This window comes from Hippocampus guttulatus, chromosome 14 (assembly GCF_054856545.1).
Source record: "Hippocampus guttulatus isolate MCC_2025c chromosome 14, RoL_Hgut_1.0, whole genome shotgun sequence".
In the NCBI taxonomy this organism is placed as follows: domain Eukaryota; kingdom Metazoa; phylum Chordata; class Actinopteri; order Syngnathiformes; family Syngnathidae; genus Hippocampus; species Hippocampus guttulatus.
Window position 1 is genome coordinate 15762785 of NC_141274.1, and position 26947 is coordinate 15789731.

At 44.2% G+C, this 26947-nt stretch overlaps 1 protein-coding gene across 2 annotated transcripts in view; it reads left to right on the plus strand.

The window, feature by feature from the left end:
- The window catches only part of pik3r2 (phosphoinositide-3-kinase, regulatory subunit 2 (beta)), a 65918-nt gene that overhangs the window by 29249 nt on the left and 9722 nt on the right, over window positions 1–26947 (plus strand). For both annotated transcript variants that reach the window (XM_086128364.1, XM_086128362.1), the window contains exons 3-11: window positions 583–675; window positions 12703–12780; window positions 19567–19719; window positions 22560–22770; window positions 22861–22946; window positions 23352–23457; window positions 23809–23907; window positions 24039–24219; window positions 25543–25662. In XM_086128364.1, the coding sequence (XP_085984490.1) occupies window positions 583–675; window positions 12703–12780; window positions 19567–19719; window positions 22560–22770; window positions 22861–22946; window positions 23352–23457; window positions 23809–23907; window positions 24039–24219; window positions 25543–25662 (1127 nt within the window). The remainder of the gene's footprint in view (window positions 1–582; window positions 676–12702; window positions 12781–19566; window positions 19720–22559; window positions 22771–22860; window positions 22947–23351; window positions 23458–23808; window positions 23908–24038; window positions 24220–25542; window positions 25663–26947) is intronic.

Consider the following 26947-nt stretch of genomic DNA (forward strand, 5'->3'; position numbering starts at 1 on the left):
AAGTATGATACAAGGACCACACTCTCTCAAATGACATGTGAAACGTTCATTGCCCAAGTACAAGTTCAGTGATATTTAACCTTTAAGTGTAAAACATGGAAAGTCTTTCATTTTGAAGAACTGAACATTTATTTGAGTGTCTTACTTATTTCACCTTTATGTGCAAAACATTTGAATTGAGTTATTAGGTACGGGTATGTTATTTGACTACATTTAAACATAGTACTAATATTCAAACTGCATCATGTTACAGCAGTTTACAATATTGAATATACTTTTGATGGCATAAAGCCTTATTTTTGATTAACCCTCTGGCAACACAGTAGTTGGAGAGCGAAGTCTTTGATTAATTTTTTGGGGTGGTGTCAAGATTTTGAAAAACACTGGTTTAGGTGGACAGGTGTGCTTTTTGTGGAACAGGCTAAAATGAAAAAATATGCTGGTCTTTGCATAGTAATGTGTTTACCCATTGGCTAGTACCGAAATCATCCCACGTATACTGTGGGCTGCCAATCCCACAGGACCCCCATGACTTTCGGGAGACTCCGTGGTGGATGTGTAACTGTGATTGTCTTGTTTCAGCTGCCTCAGTGCCCGACCTGAGTGAGCAGTTCACACCAGCGGAGACGGCTCCCGCCGCCCTCGTCAGCCTGATCCAAGCCATAGAGCAAAGAGGTAGATCCGATATCCGTGTAAGGCAGCCATCTGAATCGCCCGTCCGCCTCGCTGTCTTTTCATATGTGCGCGCCTATCCACCCCTCGCCCTCATACCAACATTTGCGCAAGCGTAGATGTACAGACAAGCGAGTCCAGTCACTCGGAGAATCGCATGTGTTCGAGTGACATTACCTGCTTTGTTGTCTAGTTACAAAAATTAGTTACAATTCAGATTCAGAATCTGAATCTGAATTGGTGAATATGTAATTTTTTTCTTCTATTTTTCCCAGAGCAATTACAATGGGCGTCAATTATAGTGGATTTTCGCTTTTTGTGAGCCAGCCCTGCTCCAAGCACCCGCAAGTAGCATGGGCCGACTGTACAGCTATTTGTTTCCGCAAATTCTGTTTTTAAAATGACTTGAGTGGTGTAATTATACGACCGTATTTTCCGCACTAAAAGGCGCACTGGATTATGAGGTGCACCTTCAATGAATGGCTATTTTGTAATTTTTTTTCCAATTGTTAAATATTCAAATGCAATAAATAACCAGATTGTTGATTTATTTGGATTCAGTGCTTTATCATAAAACCGAGGTTTAATATCATGCCGTCTTATTTTATTCATAACAAAATGTTATGCTAAATAGCTAAATGCCCAAGTAATTTTTGAACATTTTCATAAAACGAGAAAAAAACTGAACACTTTCAACAGACAAGAGTCCAGTGACCCCGATTCAACCATACCAAGATGTCAAAGAATCTACCCAAACATAAAGAACCTACACAATTGAAAGCAAGCACACTTTTTACTGAGATTGTGACAGTAATTTCTACATGCTGCTATTTGAATAACACAACGAGGTTCACATCATGGATGGGTGGATAAAACATTTCGTAGCCATACCGTTTAACTGTGATCCAGGAGCCCAGATTTAGGGGGCCGTTCCATCTTTGAGGCACCTGCCAAAATGAATATCATGCTGGAAACTTCTGTGTTGCTATTGAGAGTGGCGGCAAGAGGTCTGGCCACGAATGTGGCAATGGTGCTGAAATACATCTATTATGAATTGGATGCACACGCTTTTCTTTGCGCAATGTGGTTTTCTCAACTACCCGAGAGACATCTTTCGCTCAACAAATGACCCTCCCGATGCAAACTTTTGAAACCCAATGTTCCTGGAGGATTTTATGCATTGGAAATGAGCAATGTTGCCCGGAGTTCACACCATCTTTCCAAAGTGGAAATAGCGGGGGAAAAAATCTTGTAGTGACTTGAATTGTGTGTGGAAAAGCTTGTCTTGAGTTGGCCTCATGTGGATTTAGCAGCTGTTTTTTGTGGATCTAAAAATAATGAACAAAAACATCCATGCATAACGTTGATCTTGGTGTGTCCGTGTCACAAATGTTTGACGCACTACTCCACCATACAACATTAATTAAAAATAATAATAAATCTATTTCGTGTGCGCACGTGTGTGTGTGTGTGTGTGTGTGTGTGTGCGTGTGTGTGTGTGTGTGTGTGTGTGTGTGTGTGTGTGTGTGTGTGTGTGTGTGTGTGTGTGTGTGTGTGTGTGTGTGTGTGTGTGTGTGTGTGTGTCACGGGATGCCCATATCTTTGCAGTAAAAAAATTGTCTCTTTGTCTCTGACTGGTTGGCCACCCCTGGGTAATTGAGTACATACATCTAAATAAAACAATTCCAATCTCAAATGATTTCTGTTAAATCAGCTAAATTACAGGTGTCAAACTCAAGGCCTGGGGGCCAGATCTGGCCCGCCACATCATTTTATGTGGCCCGCGAAGGCAAATCATAGATATCATCCATGATGCTTGCCAAAATATGGACCAAAATTTCAAATTCTCATATATAATAAATGAGAGATATTGTCAGCATTTTTTGGTTTCCAACCCCCCCCCCCCATGACAGTAACTTAAACAACAGTTGAATAATCTATTATTGAGTCATAATGGCCCTCCAAGGGCCCCTCCGTGAGTCGTCACCTTACCGTGGTGGAGGGGTTTGTGTGTCCCAATGATCCTAGGAGCTAAGTTGTCTGGGGCTTTATGCCCCTGGCAGGGTCACCCATGGCAAACAGGTTCTAGGTGAGGGGCCAGACAAAGCACGGCTCAAAGACCCCTTATGAAGAGCAAAATATATGGACCAAGGTTTCCCTTGCCCGGACGCGGGTCACCGGGGCCCCCCTCTGGAGCCAGGCCTGGAGGTGGGGCTCGTTGGCAAGCGCCTGGTGGCCGGGCCTACACCCATGGGGCCCGGCCGGGCACAGCCCGAAGAGGCAACGCGGGTCCCCCTTCCCATGAGCTCACCACCCATGAGAGGGGCCAAAGGGGTCGGGTGCAATGTGAGCTGGGCGGCAGCCAAAGGCGGGGACCCTGGCGGTCCGATCCTCGGCTGCAGAAGCTAGCTCTTGGGACATGGAATGTCACCTCTCTGTCTGTGTCTGTGGACCAGACTTTATTAGAAGTACCAAGAACTAAACTGAGGCTCAGAGGGGATCGAGCCTTTTCTGTTGCTGGTCCCTCTCTCTGGAATGACCTCCCACTAAACATTCGGCAAGCCTCCTCGCTGCCCATCTTCAAAACCCTCCTCAAAACTCACTTGTATTCTTTGGCATTCGACTCAGCATGACTTAGATTTGTTCTTGGTTTTACTGTTTGGTGCTTTCTACCGCCTTTATTACCGATTTGTCTTACTGTTTATTGTGCATGTTAAATTGCTCCATGTACAGCACTTTGTATGCAGCGATGGCTGTTTGAAAGTGCTCTATAAATACTGTTGACTTGACTTGACTTGACTCTCTGGCAGGGAAGGAGCCCGAGCTGGTGTGTGAGGCAGAGAATTTCCGACTGGATATAGTCGGACTTGCCTCCACACACAGCCTGGGTTCTGGTACCAGTTCTCTCGAGAGGGGTTGGACTCTCTTCCACTCTGGAGTTGCTCAAGGTGAGAGGCGCAGAGCAGGTGTGGGCATACTCATTGCCCCCCGGCTCAGTGCCTGTACATTGGGGTTCACACCGGTAGACGAGAGGGTTGCCTCCCTCCGCCTTCGGGTGGGTGGACGGGTCCTGACTGTTGTTTGTGCATATGCACCAAACAGCAGCTCAGCATACCCACCCTTTTTGGAGTCCTTGGAGGGTGTGCTGGAGAGTACTCCTGCTGGGGACTCCCTTGTTCTGCTGGGGGACTTCAATGCTCACGTGGGCAATGACAGTGAGACCTGGAGGGGCGTGATTGGGAGGAACGGCGCCCCCGATCAGAACTCGAGTGGTGTTTTGTTATTGGACTTCTGTGCTCGCCACGGATTGTCCATAACGAACACCTTGTTCAAACATAAGGGTGTCCATATGTGCACTTGGCACCAGGACACCCTAGGCCGCAGTTCGATAATCGACTTTGTAGTTGTATCATCGGATTTGCGGCCGCATGTTCTGGACACTCGGGTGAAGAGAGGGGCGGAGCTGTCAACTGATCACCACCTGGTGGTGAGTAGGCTCCGCTGGTGGGGGAAGATGCCGGTCCGTCCTGGCAGACCCAAACGTATTGTGAGGGTTTGTTGGGAGCGTCTGGCGGAATCCCCTGTCAGAAGGAGTTTCAACTCCCACCTCCGACAGAGCTTTTCCCATGTTCCGGGGGAGGCGGGGGACATTGAGCCCGAGTGGACCATGTTCCGTGCCTCTATTGTTGAGGCGGCCAATCTGAGTTGTGGCCGTAAGGTGGTTGGTGCCTGTCGTGGCGGCAACCCCCGTACTCGCTGGTGGACACCAGCAGTAAGGGATGCCGTCAAGCTGAAGAAGGAGTCCTATCGAGCCTTTATGGCCTGTGGGACCCCAGAGGCAGCTGACGGGTATCGACTGGCCAAGCGGAACGCAGCTTCGGTGGTCGCCGAGGCAAAAACCAGAGCGTGGGAAGAGTTCGGTGAGGCCATGGAAGCCGACTTCTGGACGGCTTCGAGGAAATTCTGGTCCACCATCCGACGTCTCAGGAGGGGGAAGCAGTGCACCACTAACACTGTGTACAGTGGGGATGGGGCGCTGCTGACTTCGACTCGGGACGTTGTGAATCGGTGGGCAGAGTACTTCGAAGACCTCCTCAACTCCACCAACACGCCTTCCTTGGAGGAAGCAGAGCCTGGGGACTCTGAGGTGGGCTCTCCTATCTCTGTGGTTGAAGTCACCGATGTGGTTAAAAAGCTCCTCGGTGGCAAGGCCCCGGGGGTGGATGAGATCCGCCCGGAGTTCCTCAAGGCTCTGGATGCCGTGGGGCTGTCCTGGTTGACACGCCTCTGCAACATCGCGTGGTCAACAGGGAGAGTGCCTCTGGATTGGCAGACCGGGGTGGTAGTCCCTCTTTTTAAAAAGGGGGACCGGAGGGTGTGTTCCAACTACAGAGGGATCACACTCCTCAGCCTCCCTGGTAAGGTCTATTCAGGGGTGCTGGAGAGGAGGGTCCGTCAGGAAGTCGAGCCTCAGATTGAGGAGGAGCAGTGTGGTTTTCGTCCCGGCCGTGGAACAGTGGACCAGCTCTACACCCTTAGCAGGGTCCTCGAGGGTATGTGGGAATTCGCCCAACCAGTCTACATGTGTTTTGTAGACTTGGAGAAGGCGTTTGACCGTGTCCCTCGGGGAGTTCTGTGGGGGGTGCTTCGTGGGTATGGGGTACCGAACCCCCTGATACGGGCTGTTCGGTCACTATACCACCGATGTCAGAGTTTGGTTCGCATTGCCGGCAGTAAGTCGGAATCGTTTCCAGTGGGGGTAGGACTCCGCCAAGGCTGCCCTTTGTCGCCGATTCTGTTCATAACCTTTATGGACAGAATTTCTAGGCGCAGCCGAAGCGTTGAGGGGATCCGTTTTGGGGGCCTCAGTATTGCATCCCTGCTTTTTGCAGATGATGTGGTGCTGTTGGCTCCTTCAAACAGGGCTCTCCAACTCTCACTGGAGCATTTCGCAGCCGAGTGTGAAGCGGTTGGGATGAAGATCAGCACCTCCAAATCTGAAACCATGGTCCTCAGTCGGAAAAGGGTGGAGTGTCCCCTCCGGGTCGGGGAGGAGATCTTGCCCCAAGTGGAGGAGTTCAAGTATCTTGGGGTCTTGTTCACGAGTGGGGGCAGGAGGGAGCGGGAGATCGACAGGCGGATCGGTGCAGCGTCTGCTGTGATGCGGACGTTGTATCGGTCTGTCGTGGTGAAGAAGGAGCTGAGCCAAAGGGCGAAGCTCTCAATTTACCGGTCGATCTACGTTCCAACCCTCATCTATGGTCACGAGCTATGGGTCGTGACCGAAAGAACGAGATCCCGGCTACAAGCGGCCGAAATGAGTTTTCTCCGCAGGGTGTCCGGGCTCTCCCTTAGAGATAAGGTGAGAAGCTCGGTCATCCGGGAGGGGCTCAGAGTCGAGCCGCTTCTCCTCCACATCGAGAGGAGCCAGATGAGGTGGCTTGGGCATCTGATTCGGATGCCCCCTGAGCGCCTCCCTGGTGAGGTGTTCCGGGCATGTCCCACCGGGAGGAGACCCCGAGGAAGACCCAGGACACGCTGGAGAGACTATGTCACCCAGCTGGCCTGGGAACGTCTCGGGATCCCCCGGGGAGAGCTGGAAGAAGTAGCTAGGGAGAGGGAAGTCTGGGCTTCCCTGCTAAAGCTGTTGCCCCCGCGACCCGGCCCCGGATAAGCGGTAGATGATGGATGGATGGATGGATGGCCCTCCAAGGGAAATGGTAACTAAAATGTTGCCCGCGACGAAAATCGGTTTGACAACCCTGAGCTAAATGATTAACATGTTCTTTTCTTAGCGACATACTTTTAATTCTAAGCAGGTTATCTCTGGATTCGTCCACCTTATGACTTGCAAATTTCCTCTCTGATTTGGAATTAACCCCAAAATGTCAAATGTATGTCAGCTGCCATTTACTCAAAGGGGAACCCAAGTCAAAAATTTCCCTTGAAATAATGTCTTTGTGTGTCCCCACTAGTTTAAACACGATACAGTGGTACCTCTACTTACCAGGGATGAGATTTTTCCGCTCTTTGGCGGAATTCCGCTTTTTTTCCAGTCAAAATGGACCTATTTTATATTGCTCCGAATCCGTAAAAAAATCTGAGGGAGGGGGGGGGGGGGGGTCCGGACTTGTCTTCGGCAGATTCGGGGCTCGTAATGTTTACAAGTAACGTTTGTAAGCATCCATTTTGAATCCCGTTTTTTATCGCAAAGCGTTAGTTTGTCGTTACTTCCTATATGGGCTAAAACCAATGTCTTACTTGTCAAGTCAAGTCAAGTCAACAGTATTTATAGAGCACTTTCAAACAGCCATCGCTGCATACAAAGTGCTGTACATGGAGCAATTTAACATGCACAATAAACAGTAAGACAAATCGTTAATAAAGGCGGTAGAAAGCACCAAACAGTAAAACCAAGAACAAATCTAAGTCATGCTGAGTCGAATGCCAAAGAATACAAGTGAGTTTTGAGGAGGGTTTTGAAGATGGGCAGCGAGGAGGCTTGCCGAATGTTCAGTGGGAGGTCATTCCAGAGAGAGGGACCAGCAACAGAAAAGGCTCGATCCCCTCTGAGCCTCAGTTTAGTTCTTGGTACTTCTAATAAAGTCTGGTCCACAGACCTGAGGCAGGTGTGTAGGGGCGGATGAGCTCAGAGAGGTAAGGTGGCGCGAGATTATTCAGAGATTTGAAAACAAATAAGAGGATCTTGAAAATAACTCTAAAATGAATGGGGAGCCGGTGAAGGGATGCCAGAGTAGGAGTTATGTGCTCCCTCTTATGAGTACCAGTCAAGAGGCGAGCAGCGGCATTCTGGACCAGCTGAAGGCGCTTAATGGAGGACTGGCTGACTCCAAAGTAAAGGGCATTGCAGTAATCGAGCCGGGATGTGACAAAGGCATGAATTACTGTCTCAAAGTGTTCATGTGAGAGGAGAGGTTTTATTTTGGCCAGCCGTCTAAGGTGAAAGAAGCTGGATTTAACAACGGCACCAATTTGCCGATCGAGTTTGAAATCACTGTCCAGTTTAAGGCCCAAGTTTGAGACTGTTGATTTAAGATAAGGAGACAGGGGGCCCAAGTCTACAGGATGGAATGTACAAGGGCCACTGGGACCAAACAATATCACCTCTGTCTTCTTTTCATTGAATCTCAAGACATTTTGTGCCATCCAGGTTTTGATTTCTTCCAGACAGGATAGGAGTGGCCTTAATGAGAAGGCGTCTTTCTTGCTCAGTGGGACATAGATCTGGCATAGCAGTGGAAGGGAATACCATGTTTCCTTAAGATAAGATAAGATAAGATAAGATATCCTTTATTAGTCCCACACTGGGGAAATTTACATGGAACCCAATGGGAGCAGATACAGCGAGAACAGCAGAGGCCCCAGAATTGAGCCCTGTGGAACACCACATGACAGGGGAGCAGTGCGTGACTCAGAGCAGCCAAGTCTGACACAAAAGGTTCTGTCAGCTAAATAGGACCTAAACCACTCAAGAGCACTGCCGCCAATGCTCACCAAGTGCTGCAAACGAGACAGCAGAATACTGTGATCCACTGTATCAAATGCTGCAGTTAAGTCCAATAAAACTAGACACACGTGGTCTCAAGAGTCATTTGCCAGGAGGATGTCATTAGAAACGCGTAACAGGGCTGACTCCGTGCTATGCATCGTCTTGAAACCTGACTGGAAGACCTCCAAGATGTTATGTTCATCCAAGAAAAATTTCAACTGCATGTGCACCACTTTTTCCAGAATTTTGGAAATGAAAGGCAGTTTGGAAATGGGGCTGAAACTTGACAGCACATCTGGATCAAGACCAGGTTTCTTGATCAAGGGTTGGACCACAACATGTTTTAAACTGTTGGGGAACTACACCAGAAGAGAGGCTGCTGTTGATGATATCCAAGACTGATGCGCCAACACTCGGGAGAACCTCCTGAAAGAAGTGCGGGGGAAGAGAGTCGCAAGGGGAGCCAGATGGCTTCGTCTGGCGAACTACATCCTCCAAAAGCGCCAAGGACACCGTTTCAAAAGAATTTAGCACAGCTGAACATGGAACATGGACAGAGGGGTCAGATGCGGTATTTGAGACCGGAGTCCTAGCTGTAGAGACCGTATCAATGAAAAACGGAAGGAATCTGTTGCACATCTCCGGTGAAGAATCCGAGCAAGTAGGCAGAGGGGGTTTGAGTACAGAATCTATCGTTTTAAATAGTGCGCGTGGGTTGTGACGGTTAGCTTGAATAAGGTCCGACAGATATTCTCTTTTGGCCTCTTTTACTGTGAGCTGGTAGTTACGCCAGCAGTCTTTCCAAATTGGATAAGAGACATGCAATTTGTCATTTTTCCACTTGCGTTCGGCTTTGCGACACCCCTGCCTAGCTGCGCGGGTAATGTCGTTAAACCATGGCTCGGGTTTAGGTTTTGGGAGCACAGTTTTTGAAGGAGCCACCAAATCCAGGATGGCACGGCATGATGAGTTGAACCAAGAGGTGAGTTCCTCTGTGTTAGACGAGGGTACGCAAAGGTTATTAAAGGCATCAGAGAAACGACTAGCAGTGCGAGGATTAAAAATTCGGCGTTTAAAACTAGGAACTGCAGATTTCACAGCAGCATGCGATAAGACTACGTCAAATAAAACTGCCATGTGATCAGAAACCCCATTTTCAAGGACTTCCAGATTTGACACCGATAGACCATAAGCAAGGACAAGGTCTAAAATATGACCTTGTTCATGTGTCGGGCTGGTCACATACTGCACGAAATTAAAAGAGTCGATAAGTCTTAAGAAGTCCTTTGCTAGCGTTTTTTCCGGACAGCACACATGGATATTAAAATCCCCCATTAGGAGGATATGATCATATCTCAGCCTGATTTCCGCAAGAAAGGTTGAAAAGTCGCTTAAAAAGTCTTTGTTGTATTTAGGAGGACGGTAAATGACAGCACAGAGCACCGGGAAAACACGACCGACTTCAAAGAAGGTTGCTTCAAAGCTGGTGGCCGATGTGGTGAATGTGCACCGTTTACATTTGAAATTGTTCTTAAAGATGCTCACCGTTCCTCCACCACGGCCTGATGTCCTCGGGGTATCGAGGAAACCACAGTCGGGTGGCAACAATTCAAGCAAAGCGTTGTACTCACCAGTACCTGCCCAAGTCTCCGTCAGACACAGGAAATCCAAGTCATTGGAATGGAAATACTCCCTCAGAATATGGGTCTTGTTCGTCAGCTCATTTATTTTGCAATAATCTAATTGTTATGTATTTGTTACATATTTTGATGCATTTTTGTTCCTTATAAAACATTTATGTCTGAATTGTGGGGAGACTTGGAACGGATTAGGGCATTTACATGGAAAACGCGTCTCTACTTTCAAAATTTTCTCATTGAGAAATTTCTTCCATAACTATTTAATTTCGTAAGTAGAGGTACCACTGTATTCTGATTAATATTGTGTTGTTGGAGTAAGAATTAACCCTTTGATACACAACACACTGTATGCTCACCCCTTCTAATGCACAACATGGGTCAAAAATGACCCGCATTCATTTTTCATGTTATTTCATGCTGGCTGAGTATTTTTTCTGTCCTATCTTTTGAAATCAATTTATTTTATCATTCTTTCTTTCATACTTTATGAACAAAAATAGCTTTTATATTATTACATGACATTTACACACATGGGTCAAAATTGACCCATTCATCCAAGTGTGACTAAATAACTTAAACTATAATAATAATTTGCTTCAAGTCATGACTTTAGCAGTGAAGGAGACCAAATATTTGTGTTTGATATTTGCAACGTATTTGTCATTTTGTCACACAGCTTTGATAAGAGAGAACACGGCTCTTGAGTTTCGCTTTATCAGTAGTTTAACAACTCTGAACTGCCTGCAATGCATTTTATTCTATTCTGCCTATAAAGAAATCAAATAAAAAAATTAAATACAATTTGTGTAGGCATTGTGCTAAAAATTATTTTCTCAATTGTCCTGTATATTCACTTATGTGTGATTCCACTGCACAATTGTTGGATGACATTCTCTCCTAAGTTTCTTTGAACCTCTGTTCTTGGCTGTCTCCCTGTAAAGACAGCTCCTTCTATTCCATAAGGTACCCTTGCGTCACACATCCAGAAGATTCTTAGCCCATATTTTGCAGGCTTTCTGGGCATGTCCTGGTGGAACATGCACCTGCCTCGGAATGGCACGAACTACTCATCTATGGTGACACAGTCCCCTGCAATGAGGGTCAAACCAATAAAGGCCATGAATTCTTCTTTGTCAGTGTTTCTCCACTATTTCCCTTTTGTTGTGGCGGTTCTTTGTCCCTCTAAATTGGTCCATTTTAGAATCTCCTCAAAGATGTTGTCACTCATGAACATATCCCATCATCTTTTGGTGAAACAGCTGATGTTCTAGGAGGAGGTCTTGGACCTCTCCATCAAGATGTTTGTGTCTTCTTGTTCTGCCATGAGTGTGGGGGATTCTAATTCCAGTCAGATCCATTTTTACTCAGTCTATTGAACTGAGTCTGAGTTTCCTCTTCAGACGATTGATCAGAGGAGTCTTCTGTATCATGAGAGGACTCTTCTTCATCCAGGGAAGCTGGATTTCCAGATACACCCACAATTCCAGCTTGACCGGGTGGCAAATATTCTGGGTAATCATCATCATAAATTTCAGACTCTGAATCAGAAAAAAATTGTCTCCTCATCTTCCTCATGTGGTTCTCGCTGCAGCATCGCTACAACCTCCTCAGCAGTAAATCTGCGTTCAGCGGTACTCTGAATAAAGACAATCAAAAGCATTACAATGTTTTCTGATCCACATCAATATGCAAATACACACATACAGATTAATTTTGGTGACTTGACTAAGCAATCGACTGCGCTAAGTAGCTAACACCTCAATGAAAAAATCTGCCAGCATCCCCCGCCACGACTAGCAAACACTACTAAAGCGAGTGAGCTAGCTAATTTTAATTACCTGTAACTTTCTAACAAGTAATGTACTCATGCTCAAACTCGATGAAATCTCATCAAATATTATGTGCAATTCACAATTGTCACCAAATATATTTTGAGGCAACATTAGAGCAATTGAAAAACAATACATGTATTAGAGATGGGCAAAGGGGGACCTGTGCAGAGCTGTGAAATGTTTTTTCTCTCCAAATGCAAAAGCTAGTAAATACATGTGGGTCTTTCTGGCCCATGTGTGTAACCTTGAGGTCGAAATACAAAAGAAAGGAAAAGTGGAAATAATGACCAGTGGTAATCAAAAACAAAATATTTACTGCATAGTTGGAAGAGTAATTGATAAAATTTAATGTTTTCAAAGTTACATCATAAAAAAACTCAGCCATGAATGAAATAACATGAAAATGAATGGATCATTTTAGACCCATGTTGTGCATTAGAAGGGTAGTGATATAAAAATATTTTTGTTCAAAAAGTAAGAAAGGAAAAAATAAAATAATTGTGTATTATGGTCAAAAAAGGAGTTAATTGAGGAATACCTTGAATACTGAATGATGAAATTAATTTACTGCAAAGATATCGAAAATAAAAACTCAACCGGGTCACTTTTGACCCATGTTATGCAAACTCAGGCGGCTCTGACATATTATCCAGCATTGCACTCTGCTGTCGAGTAAAATTGATGTCATATTGCCTTTGGGCTGTCATTGTGAACATCATGTGTGCAAACCCAGAAAACAGGTGAACCGCAAGTTTCCATCTCAGCCATGATGTTCACAAAGTCAAACCAGCTGTGTACAATTGTCAGCTGACACCATTCAGTGGCGCGCTGTTAGCAGGCAACACAGTACTGTAGCTTTGACATCACTTGCTGTCTGCAGCGAAAGATTTCGCCCAGCATGGCGCCCCCCTACGCTGACAAATTATTCTTTTTCATTCTTATTTGGCGAATGCACTATTAATCCGAGTACCGTGGTAAGTGCTGGCGCATAAAATGTATTCTTATTGTAATATATATATTTTTTTGTTTGTTTGTTTGTTTTCTCAAGGTCTCACTTCTCCATTGCTGTACAGGACAACTACCAATTCCTCCATTTCAGACATCCCTATGCACACTTTTATTCAAGGTGAGTCAACATGGACCGTTTGTCATTCTACATTATAATTGTTTCTCAGTCTGCACCTATTAAATACTTTTAGAACTAATTATCTTACTGATGATATCATTGATTTATGGAATAAAAATTGATTTTCCATTATTTAACAACAAAACGTGCATGTGAAATGGAGCTATTATTGTGGTCCGCTTTGGCTCACCGTCTTCCACATCACAGTATCTGTGACAATGAGTGTACTTGGCTTTAAAATGTAGGGCCCGGTCTGGTGAGTGACATGGGTGTCGGCAAATAAGAGCGCACAGATTCTGTTTTGAGCTCAGGTTATTGTCTGTTTGCTATCTGGCTAACCCTGAGCCAATCTGGGTGACAGTTGTGGCTGTGGCAGCACGTGGATTCATGGTCTTTTTATATACAGTCAAACCTCGATTTTCGAATGTCTCTGTTGTCGACCAAATCGGTTTTTGACCAAAAATTACGAGTTTTTTAGGGCTTGGATTACGACCAAAAATCGGTTCTCGACCAAACTGAGCGAACTTGAATGCGCCACTCGACTCCTCTCGCCTTCCGTACACGAGGAAGTGACACTTCCTCGGGTAAACGAGGCAGTGACGCTTCCTCGTGTAGCGTTCCATTGTGAGCAGACGTGTTCAATAAAGATTTTTTTTAAAATAAGAGCATCCAATGTGAGTGGACGTTTTCAATAAAGATTTTTTTAAAAAGCATCGTGTTTGTCGACATCTATGCAAATCGGACTGTTATTTCTTCATTGTGTGTCAGCCCCTAATCATGGCACCAAAGAAATCAAGTGAAAGTAGTAAAGCTGGTGAAAAAAAAGAGTAAAATAGTGCGCAAAACTATTGAATTTAAGAAAGATTTGATAGCGAAATATGAATCGGGTGTACGTGTGTCTGTTGGCTCAGGAGTTCGGCATGCCGAAATCGATTATCAGCAGCATCCTAAAAAGGAAAGACCATCGTAAAGTCACTGATGTCGCTGAAGGATCTCGTGTGCTTAGCAAACAAAGGCCACACATATTAGAGGAAGTGGAGAAATTTTTGCTTATTTTCATAAATGAGAAACAGTGAACACGGGACAGTCTTAGCCAAGATACGATTTGTGGCAAAGCAAGACAATTGTATGGAGATTTGATTTAAAAAAAAAAAAAAGGATCCCAGCATTGCTCCTGAAGAGTTTGATTTTAAAGCAAAAGTTGAGCCAAAGAAGTGTGATACACTCCGTGATTTGTCATGGGGAGGCAGCCAGTTTAGACAAGGAAGCTGCCAAAAAGTTTAAAGTTAAGTTTGAAAATCTCATCAAGGCCGAGGAATAGCTTCCCCAGCAAACTTTTAATATGGACGAGACTGGACTTGTGTGGATAAAGCGGTTCAGAAAATGGATGGAGGGATTTTACCTCATACTGTAGCGTAGGGTTGCAGAGAGAGTCCATAGTTACAGCCATTACTTTAGGGTTTATTCGTTCAAGGTGTGTGTGTGTGTGTGTTTGTGTGTGTGTGTGTGTGCGTGCGTGCGTGTGTGTGTGTATATACATATATATGTATATGTACATACAGTATATATATATGTAACCCAGTTACCATAACAGTGGCAGACATACAGGAAAGAGTCTCAGATATGAAGAACTGGACAACACCAGGCCCGGACATGGTCCACACCTACTGGCTAAAGAAACTCACAGCACTCCATGAGCGCCTAGCAGCACAAATGAACCAGCTGCTGAGGGATGGGACTCACCCAGGATGGCTAACCGAAGGGCGAACGATCCTGATCATGAAGGATCCCTCAAAGGGTGCAGTCCCATCCAACTATCGGCCAATAACCTGTCTCTCCACAACATGGAAGCTCATGTCAGGCATCATTGCGGCTAAGATAAGTGGACACATGGATCAATACATGAGCGAAGCACAGAAGGGCATTGGTAGAGATACCAGAGGAGCAAGACTGCAGGTCCCGACATACCAACCTGTGCACAGCCTGGATTGATTACAAGAAAGCCTATGACTCGATGCCACATACATGGATCACTGATTGCTTGGAGTTGTATAAGGTGAACAGGACCCTAAGAGCCTTCCTTGCGAACTCGATGAGGATGTGGAAAACCACACTTGAAGCCAATGGCAAGCCACTTACCCAAGTGTCCATCAAATGTGGCATATACCAAGGTGATGCACTCTCCCTACTGCTGTTCTGCATAGGACTGAACCCCCTAAGCCAAGTAATTACCAAGACAGCCTATGGATAACGCCTCAGAAATGGAGCTACGATCAGTCTTCTCCTCTACATGGATGACATAAAGCTGGATGCTAAGAGCGAAAGGGACATAGACTCCCTGATCCACACAACCAGGATCTACAGCAGTGACATCGGGATGTCATTCGGGCTTGAGAAATGTAGTCGGATGGTGACCAAGAGAGGAAAGGTAGTCCGCACTGAAGTCTCACTCCCTGGAGGAACAATAGCAGACATTGAGGACAGCTACAAGTACCTCGGTATACCACAAGCCAATGGCAACCTCGAACTGGCAACAAGGAAAGCGGCTACGGCCAAATACCTCCAGTGAGTGAGGCAGGTCCTAAGAAGCCAGCTCAATGGCAAGAATAAGACCCGGGCAATAAACAGCTATGCCCTGCCAGTGATCAGATACCCTGCAGGAATAATCAGGGGGCCAAAGGAAGAGATTCAGACCACGGAGGTTAAGACCCGAAAGCTCCTAACCATGCATGGCAGCGATGTGTTCCTCGAGCCGGTCCTTGGCCTCAAGGACTGGCTCGAGGACCGAAGGTTGGTCCTTGGCCTCGGAGTCAAGTCCTTGGCCTTGGCCTTGGCCTCGGGTTGTTGGTCCTCGGACACAACGAAGGATTTGAGCCTCTAATCCTTCGTCCACAGATATAAAGTGGGCCCGAGGACCGCAAAAATCATGAAGAAATCAAACAAAATCCAGCGAGAGAAACCTATGTTGATGACTTTATCTGGCGCTTTAAGAGGGGCGGGGCTGCCACTGACAGGTGACAGTCAGTGCAAGGTGTAAAGAGCGGCATCACAGTTAGTTTCAATCACGGTTCGTTCCGTTCGCGATCGGCAGTTTAAATAGCGTGTAAAGCCTTTCTGTAACAGTGGTGTCTTCTATTTAGTTATTTTTGCACAGTCGTCACGTTTGTGCGGTCGCACTAGAAGGTTTGTTTGAACCAAGTCATTTGCGTTCCAGCTGGAGTCAATAATGTCGGCACTTCACTTTGGCCCTTGGGATTTGGAGTCCCTTTGCTCGATTCCAGTTATGTTTGCTGAATGCTTTCTCATGTTTGGAATAATGAATATTGATAATACATAGTTTAAAATCATGGTTGATTTAATTAATTTTTATTATTATTGTGAAGTTGAAGGTATTAAATTAATTAATGTAGTATTAGTGGTAGTGGTAATAATAGTTGTACTCAGCGAATGTTTAGAGCTCAGCCATCTCGTTACCTCTGCGTCCCGCGTCCTAGACGCATAATTTTCCCACAGGACGCACAGTTCCAAACAATGTGCGTTTTTGGGACGCAAGGAAATCTCTCAGTCAAAACAAACAAACAAACAAAAAAACTACGGCAAGCCTGAGGATTTCACAGTAACAATCGTTACCGGTAGTGTGTCGTTTCCGTGGCGTCATTTTCACGGTACCGAAAAATAGTTTAACTATAAAAGTCACCGCACATGAGTTGACTGTGTGATCAACGCCATTTCACTGCGCCTGTATGTGTGTTTGTGATGTGGTGTGGTGTGTGAGTGTGTTTCTTCTAATTTACCTTCGTTTTGTTTTGTTTTCAGTGTTGGGGGGGATGCAACAGATGACGTTATGTGCGCATGCGGGTTGCTATTTTAGTCCGCAAACTGAGGAATCGCGCGGATGAAAGTTTGAGATGGCGGCGAAAAAAACTCACCACGGTCTTCTAATTACGATATTTAAGAAATGGAAATGCCAGTTTGATTTTTCGTATGAATCGTCCAAAGGGCGTATCACTAAACTCACCTGTGACGTATGCACAGAACGCGAGAGCGAGATACGACGCGAGGCACGATTACGAGGCAAATTGATCATTAGATTTGTAGGCTAATCGCTGTGAAAAATATTATGAAACAGTATTGGTTATTCTATAATTTACTGGTTGTAGCATGGTAACTTTATGAATAAAACATTCGTCACAAGGTGTCGTAATGCTAATGTTAACTGTTGGTAGAACTCATGATGACGTGTGTTAAATTCTTTCGTCAAATTGATCGTAGATTACACATGCATCGTCTTGGGAAAAGGATGTCAAGACACATCAATACTTACCTGTATTAATGATTACCAGTCAATTAATCTTTGCAGTGTGAGATTGGAAAAAATACTCTGATCATGCCACATGAGTACACCAGTTTTTGATCCATTTATTTTTTGGAATAAACCTGGAGTACACAGCTGCTGATGTAATGTTCATTGTTAATGCATCGTTTTCAAACATTGACCCTTGAAACATTATACTTTTGAGTTTCGGAATTCTTGATTATCAATATCAGTCAAAATAGAAAAATGGGTTCCCATGATGAACGTTTACGGAACCCAACATTTGTTATCGTGGTTTCCCATTGGGTAATCCGACGGAACCGAAAAACGGTTAGCATGAATTTCCGAAATCCTAAGGCCTGCTCCTGAATTCTTTAAATTTTTGCAGCATTTGTTTATCATTGTATGTATATGTTGTTGTTTGTGTTATTATCATATGCAATTGAATAAGAAGACCCTTTCAGAATTCGAAATTTGGGACTCTCTCAATGCATAATGGGACTCATACTTTTCTGATAAAATGCTCTAAAAAGTTGTTTTCTAGACTTGGAACGGACTCAAATGTATTACATTGATTATAATGGGAAACATGGTTGTTTCGTATAACACATCAGTTTTCGAACAGCCTACTGGAATGGATTATGGTCGAAAACCGAGGTTTGACTGTATTTATTTTGCAGCTATGTCTGTCCTTGAAGTAGCACTGTGACACACGCCCCCCTCATGCTCCATCTTTGTGGAATTTTCGAAACAAAACATGGAATGAGCCTCTAAAATCCTCCACAACAAATACATTGACGAAAAAAAGAACTGATTACAAAAGAACTATCCACACTTCTCAAGGACAATGTTCTATGTGTGCTTTTGAGTTTCAAGGGACACTTTTTTGCATGCATTCGGTGTTTCCCCCCTCCAACACACCGGATTCAAATGGTCAGGGTCAGACTCCTGCAGAGCTTGCTTTTGAGCTGAGCATTTGAATCCAGGTGTGTTGGACGGGGGAAACTATCTCAAACCTGCAGGCAGGATAGTGGCCCTCGAGGAGTGGAATAGCACATTTATGTTCCCTGGCATTTGAAGCAGTTTGATGTAGAACAGGGGTGCCCAAGACCAGTCCTCCAGAGGCCTGTCCACCCTGTTTTTGATGTCTCCCTCCTCCAACACACCTGATTCAATCCATCGGCTCATCAGCAAGCTTCGCTGAAGCCTCAGAACTATCCCAATCATTTGAATGAGCTGTGTTGCAGCAGGGAGAGAAAGAAAACAGGACAGCGGCCCTTGAGGACCGGGTTTAGGCACCCCTGATGTAGATTGATTCCACTTGTTGCTCCTTTTTTAAGTGCGATATGAGCCCCAGCTTTGAACATTCTCTCCCTTTAAGATACACTTTGCTCCTCACTGCCATCATGCCAACTTGTTCACGGGAGTGATGCATGAGCCTGCAGTAACATGAGCCCTTGTTGTAGTTTTACACTTGACTTTTTTGCGATTGGTATATCATTTCAGGCCTATTTGTTTCTTATATACCAGGTGTCGTCAACCCGCGGCTCCGGAGTCGCATGTGGCTCTTTAGTGCCGCCCTAGTGGCTCCCTGGAGCTTTTTCAAAAATGTTTGCAAATGGAAAAAGATGGGATAGGGTAATATATTTTTGTTTTAATATGATTTCTGTAAGAGGACAAACATGACTCCTACATTCTTAATGTTTTCCAATGCTGTAAAAATGTGTAGAATAAATATTACATTTGCGACACGTTTTTATGAGCAGGGTGCGATGCAAGGCAGGTGGTTGTTGTAAAAAATTAACAGCATTTCTTGTACAATTCACCGAGGGTACTGGCAAAGAATGGGGGAATCTGGAGGGCCGCATTTTTAAACGGTACATGTCAGCTACGATAGTTAACAGGCTGCAAAAGTGCATCTCATGCCTCGATCATTTTAGGGGCTGTTCTGGTTTTTGCTCATGATTGCTGTGGTGTGTAAGTGCGTGTGTATCCGGGCGTGTGCGGTAATGGGTCGATTGCGGGAGGTTGGTTGACCGAAAAGTAGATCTTCCGTCAAAAAGGTTTGGGCACCTCCACTCTACAGGATTCACTGCAGGGAAAAAAAAAACATTTAAGCATGAAGGCTCATTGTGTATTTGTAGCCAATTTAGTCATTTTGATAATAGGCTATTATAGCTAATATTGATACATACAGCATGTGTTGTCTTCATTGTAAGGCTTATCTTCATTGTAAGGCTTATATAAGGCATTTAATTTTTTGCGGGTCCAGACATTTTTTTTTTTTTTGGTCCAAGATGGCTCTTTCAACATTTTGGTTTGCCGACCCCTGTTAATTACCGATATTTATTTCTATAATATGTCTCCAAATTCCTTATGTCGTAGAACAACACATTTTCTTTCTGAGCCTGGATTGTGCTTTTTAACATACAGTGCTGTACATTATCATTCTTGATTGTCCTTTTATGCAGAGAGTGATATCACTCAGACAGATGTGGGCATCTTGTCAGAGTGTGTCTTGCACTACCTGAGAGACCTTCCCTCACCTCTCATCCCTGCCTGTACCTACGCTCATCTCCAAACTGCTATCACACAGCAGCAGCGGGCCCTACAGCAGTCAGCAGGTGCAAAGCACATGGCACGGGACTTTATTGACACAAATGCAACAATAATCTTGCATGCTAAGAACTGATAGCGGTGGTGGGGATAAGGCACATAGAGTAGGTGCAAGTCAAAAGTACCTCTCAGGTCTCAACCTGCAAGCGAGTCCCAAGTTTCTGCGGTAAAAGTCAAGCTAGTCAACTCCCCATTCATGGTGGAGCAAGTCGAGTTATGACTCAAGCAAGTGTTAAGTCACATCATTCAACATACCGTATACAGCATCTTGCATTACGAACACATTCATAGATGCTCACACAACACATTCATTTTTTTAGTGATCGTTACCAAGTAAACAGTCTCTGTATTATCCATGACTTTGTCTTCTCAGTTAAACACATAACTACCAGCTTGAATCTCAGTTCATGTTTGATCAGCTCTCCGTTCCAAAACTTTGATCTTACCTGCCTGTGGGTTTAACACAGTGGTTCTCAATTATTTTCTAAGAAGAAGAAAACATCTCGCGCCCCCCCCCCCCCCCTCGTGACTATAAATACCTGTAGTATCATTTGTCTATAAAATTGTTCGAAGTACACCTCTGCATAACACTGTATCCTTATTAATGTATAAGAGAAGAAAAAAAGAAATATGGATCAACATCAAGTATCAAGTACAACTTTATTGTCAAATGTGCTGTATATGCAACATACAGCTTTATTAACTGTAACAGAAAAGATTTAAAGTGCAAATTCAAAAGTAAAATTAAATCCTTTATTTGATTATAAATATTTTTTGACGGACCATGTCAAACCATTCGGTACTGAAAAATAAAATTACATAAAATGAATAAATAACAATGCATTTAAACTGATCACCATCATTAACTCAGGAGCATTTCTTTAACTTTGTCCGGGTAAAAAACCCTGACAATAACCAAAATAATATGTCTTTCCTTTGTTTTGATCTAAAGAAGCACAAGAACACTAGGAAAATATTGAAATTTAATGAACATATCTTTTACAAAACATTACATGAAGCACCTAAGATTTCCTTAGACAAATGTGCAATTTACTTTCATCATTCACATATACAGTATGTATTGCAACTGATCCCACTGACTGTACAAAGGCACAAAACCTTAACAAGTAATTGGTATTGAAAAATATAGTATGCACTTTTAAGATTAAATGAGATTTATAAAGAAAGGAATTTTTAAACCATTTACATGAGCATATAAAATCTAAATGTAATCCCTGCCTACACCTTACAAACTAAGGAGAGTGCTATAATATGTGTAAAGAATAAAATATTCACGTCCTTGATAGCGTCTGCTGTGTTGGGTCTGTCTCAGTGACAGACTGAGGCTACTGTTGTCTTCTTCTCTGATCAAAACAATGTTGTCTTTTCCTCTGATCAAAACAGTGTGTCCCCTAGCGGATATTCCATGAATTGCACCTTATTAAAAATATTCATTCCGTGTCTTTTATGCATTTTTCACTTTTAAATTATCCTGCGGGCCGGATCAAACCTCCTTGCGGGCCGGTTCCGGCCCACGGGCCATATGTTTGACACCCCTGCACTAGAGGAACAAACTACACAAACAACTCCGAGACAGTACAGTCTCCTACAAAAGGAAAGATGACGGAAGTAAAACAGAGCACGAAAGCAACGCATTCTACCCGTATGTAATCAACTCTTCTCATGCCTAGCGAGTCTACCCCTGTAGCGTTCACATGTACCATTTTATATCGGTGCTGCCCCGCAAACGAGCATTTACTATGGAGTAAATTTTTAAACCATCTCTTGAGCAGGGTCAAATTTGCTCCGGTTTAAGCTGTTTTCAGGGGCTACACCGGTGTAGTTTTTGTTCGTGTGAACGCTCTACGGGGGCAGCCCCGGTGCTGCGCCGGAGCAAAGGTTGGCGTGTGACCACCCCTATAATGAATGAAGTTGGATTTCATAGTTGTTGCGACTTTTATGAGTTACAAACCTAGCATGTTGCCATTCATTTTTTCTCGATTGAATCGAAAACATAATCCTTGAATCCAAATGTGTTACTAGCAGAGCTTACGGTGGGCTTGCAAGTCACCCATTTTATGCGCTTTTCAAATAATGAGCCGTCACTTGGTCGCAACACATCATCTTGAAAAAGCTTATTTTCAAACGTAAACAGAGACTTGTCAAGTCCTGTAGTTCAAGTCAAGTCAGGTCTCATGAATACCACGTCAAAGTTGAGCCTTTCACCAGTCCCAAAAGCGACGGCTTAATGGGACAGCTTGTAAAATTGTGTAGATTTTTCACTCTTCACTCTTGTCTCAAAAGCCCACTTTTAATTTTAGTCATCTGCAAAAAAATATGTTCTATCACATCAACATAATTTGTAATTTGTAAATGTAATTGTAGGTGAAATAATGGCTCATTAAATTACATAGGGAATGCCTCCCCTGCAGCCTTCTTTGTGCCATAGATAGCCAAAGGAGACACACTTAGCCAAGGGTTCCTCCACACAATTTACTACGTGGGGCCCAACAACTGTCTTGCACTTACGCCGTCACTTGACGGAATACCAGAAATCCTTTAGGATGACATTGTGCTTGCACCTCAGCTGAAGAACTCGATGGGCAGCTTGCCAAGTGCAATCTCTCCGAGGCACTGGAGCGCGCCGTGCTTTCGTTCGAGTTTAGGTCAGTGCATTCTATTAGTTCACCACTAGGTACCATTAGATTCTACAAACTGTACCTTTAAGTCTGACTCAATTCAAGACATCTGACTAGAATGCCCCACCTCTAAATTCAAGCTCACAAACTAGCAGATGTTCAAACCCGTGTCGGCTCATCTTCATTGATATTGTGAATCCCTCCTCTAGACGGTACAGTGGCCGGCAGCCATGACAGAGAGGTAAGCCGGGTCCTGGAGAGCTCATCTACCGTCCCTCTCCATCACCGCCTCACCCTGCAGTACCTCCTCACACACCTGGCCACGGTAACGCAGGCACAGGCCAGCAATGCCTTGGATACACACACGGTTGGCAAGATCTTTGGACCGCTGCTGATGAGGACAGCCACCTCTGCTCCATTGTAAGTTTGAGAATGGTCAGGAGTTATTAATTGTGGCCACCGAGCTATTTTCATTTCTTGTTGATGAGTTGTCAAATAACGGCTTGACAGGTTGTCGTTGGATGAGGAGTTGCCTGCCCTTGTAGTGGAGCGCCTTCTGATTGAGAGAACTGCAGAACAAGACCTCACACCACCAGGTAGTTTGAATCGTGTGTTTGCAGTTCTGCATTCATTGACATTAGGCAGTGTAGCAAATCATCAGTGTGCCGGGGACTCCAAGGGGCACTACAAACTCAGGAAAAACATTTGACTTTCTATCCATCCTTCCATTGTCTGTACCACCTAGCCTCAGGATAATTATATTAAATGTAGCTATTGCTAGTAACTCTTGAAATGGAAACCCCACCATACATTTAAACTTAACATCAATTGTTAAAATTATTATGATTGTTATTGTTATTACAATTCATATTACATAATGTTAGGAGATGTCAGCTACTTGGGGCTTTACTGAACTCTGATGAGAAATCATGCTTTGCTCATCGACTTTAGCATGACAACATGAATTTCATATAACCTTCATAGTCTGTGCCTGATAACAGTTCTTCCAGCAAAGCCACCAAAGACGAAAGTGACACCCACAGCAGCTACGACGGACACAAGCACCCTTCTCGGCGATGCCGAATGGTACTGGGGAGAAATATCCAGGTAGGAATGACTGTTAAAATTAAAGGAAACTCCTTTTAGGGCTGTCTTTCTTTTTTTTGGATTGGATTGGATTGGATAAACTTTATTGTCAAATGTACCGTATGTGTAACATACAGCACAGATACAATACAATGCAATACAGCACAGATGACATTTCTTCCCTCTCAACATAAAACAAGAGGAGCTGCTGCGGAATCAAAGTGTCCTTTTCAACGTATTTGTTCATTTTAATACGCACATCACTGTCACAAAATAATTTTTTTGCAAGGCCATTGAGTGTGACCGTGATATTTTGTAGCTCCTCAGTTGCAGTGGAAAATGTTGACGATGAGTTGATTTGTTTATTCGCAGGGAGGAGGTCAACGAGAAATTGCGAGACACTCCGGATGGTACCTTCCTTGTCCGAGATGCCTCAAGCAAACTGGAGGGCGAGTACACGCTCACCCTCAGGTGATGAAACACAATTGGAAAAAATAGTAATTGCATTTGTGACTGTAAACAAACACCAAGTGACCATAATCCTAAAAATAAGTATGAATAAGTTGCTGTTTTGTTTTCTTTTCAATTTCTGCCCACTACAGGAGAGGTGGGAACAACAAACTTATCAAGATCTACCACAGAGATGGCCGCTATGGCTTCTCTGAGCCTCTCACCTTCCTGTCTGTGGTGGAGCTAATAAACCATTACCGACATGAGTCCTTGGCCCAGTACAACGCCAAGCTGGACACCAAACTTCTCTACCCTGTTTCCAAATACCAACAGGTTGGTGGCAATCGGGCGCAGAGAGAAAAGTCAACGTGTGCGATTGTGATTGTGATTGTCAATGTTAATCCGGTAAGTATTCTCTAGTAAGGAATCATATTTGCGTTGTCCAATCTTGCCTTATAACGGAATTTCCTTTTGTGGGAAACGACTACGGTGCATGTCCTTTATGAACATGCAAGTATGTTAACAAAATACATGTGTAACAACACAAGCAATAAAATGCAAAAATATATGCTCCAAAAACTGTGTATGACACAAAAACTGCAGCATACAGTACAGGTATATGAACAAAATACAGTATAACAAGATGCATCACAAAATTAGGACTATTTGCTATAAAATGAGATTAGTAACAGACCTGGTAGCTTTTCTTTTTAGTCACTCACTTTCTCTAACTTTACCTCCCCTCAATCACCACACAAGACAGCGTTGCTCAGCTGATGCCATGCAACAAACTTTTGAAGCCAGCCACGGGACACTTCGAAGTCCTCGGTGCCCAGAGTTAGCGCTATGGAACTCGCCTCCTCCCTAATTAGTGGTCCAGTTTGCGGAAGTTTCGTTCGTTTATTCGACTGTCCGTCGAGCCACAAACAATTTACTCTGAGTAGATAATCGGATCCATTCCACTCCCTCTTCCACGGTTATTACCGTTCCTCTTTGTTTGGATGCCACAGTCTACAGGATGTAAATGTAAATTAATTAAATAAAAAAATCATTCATGATTCCAGTAAAACTCATGCCAATTGTCACGTACAGCAAACAAACGAACATGACAGGAGCAAACAGCAACCAATGACCCGACACTGAGTGTTCGGGCAGGAGTCCTTTTATACACTAATTACCTAATGACCAACAGGTGTGCAGATGCAGGGGGAGCCCTACAGTGCCACCTGTTGGTCCCAAACCGAATCATGACACCAATAGAGTCACATGTCGCCGTTTTGGATCCCATGAGAGTAAATAGCGGCACGGACACATATTCCGTAGTATTGAGCGGTACTTCCCTGAGTTGGCGCTACTGCGGGCTTCCGTATGGCTTCAGAGTTCCGGGTACCAGAACTTCCGTTGTTATGAATCGATCGTTCACGTAATATCGTAGTCGAAATTTTCATGTCTAGGTTTTTATTCCGGGTGAGGGAATTTCCGGTTGACAGAAGTCCATTAGGTGGGAAGACTTCACTGTATTCACAATCCCAAATGTTGACTTGAGTGCATTCTTAGGCTTCATTGAAAACGGCACCGCAATGCGACGGAGAAAATAAAAATGACCGATTGTAGTATGCTTCTCAGTGTTTAGACTTGTGTGTTTGCATGGTTCAGCTGGTGAAGGAGAACAGCATAGAGGAGGTTGGTGAGCAGCTGAAGATCTATCATGAGCAATACCAGGAGAAGAGTCGCGAGTACGACACCCTGTATGAAGAGTACACACGCACCTCACAGGTATGAGATCAATTGAAAATAAATTTGTTGTCGGGCCCCGCAAGCGCCCCGAAATTCGTCTTGACTCTTTGCTGTTTTACAATAAACGCACGTTGGCGACACAGTGCAGAGGTCCATGGTTCCATTCCGGGCTCCGGCCTTTCTGTGTGGAGTTTGCAGGGTGTTCCTAATTATGGTGTGATTGTGAGCGCCAATGCTTGTTTGTCTGTGTGTGCCCTACGATTGTCTGGCAACCAGTTTAGGGTGTGTGTATATATATCGAGTATCTCTGTATAAAAATCGCTTAACTCAGTGGTGTCAAACATACGGCCCGCGGGCCAGAACCGGCGCCCAAGGAGGTTCGATCAAGCCCGCAGGATAATCTAAAAGTGAAAGAATACATAAAAGGCACGGAATGAATATTTTTAATAAGCTACAATCCATGGATCATCCGCTAGGGGAACCCTGTTTTGAGCAAGAAGACAACAGAAGTCTCAGTCTGTCACTGAGACAGACCCAACACAGCAGTAAAAGCCAGCTACCTAATTGCTAGCAAAATAGCATGAGCATCAAATCCATATTCCAAGAGTGACTTTGTGAAATGATGCATGATGAAGGCGGCTGAACTTGTATGTCCCGAGAACCGAAAAGCTTTTGCCAATATTAGCCAGACGAGGAATACAAGAGAGCATTTCGGACCTATCTGCAGATTTAGACAGCCAAATGAAACAGAGTCAAGTCATTTTGTCAAATGTTTTGTAAAAGGTATGTTGATTAAATTTCAACATTTTCCTAATGTTCTTGTGCTTCTTTCTACCAAAATAAAGGAAAGACATGATATTTTGATTATTTAGGGCAGAGTATGGTATAATTTTAACAGTCCGGCCCACTTGACATTGACCGAGGCCGTATGTGGCCCACAATGTGAAATGAGTTTGACACCCCTGGCTTAACTTGCTTGTGTCCTTCACTACATAAGGCGGTCACCAGCTCGTGACCGGTTTTGCCAACACCCCCGCACCCCCCTAATACATTCAAACTACACATTTGAGAATGACCTTTTATTGTGGGTATCCTATGGTGCAGCTGTACTTATCCAGATTTGAGAGAACTCTGTATTTTGTGTACATAAACAAGTGACAGTTCACGATCCTTTCACTCCCACATCAATAACATTACCCGGTCCGCTCATTTCCACCGTCGCAATATAAACCGCCTCCGTCCCTCACTCACTCCTCACACCACTGCTATCCTTGTTCACAGTCTCGTCACTTCCCGTATCGACTACTGTAACTCACTCCTCTTC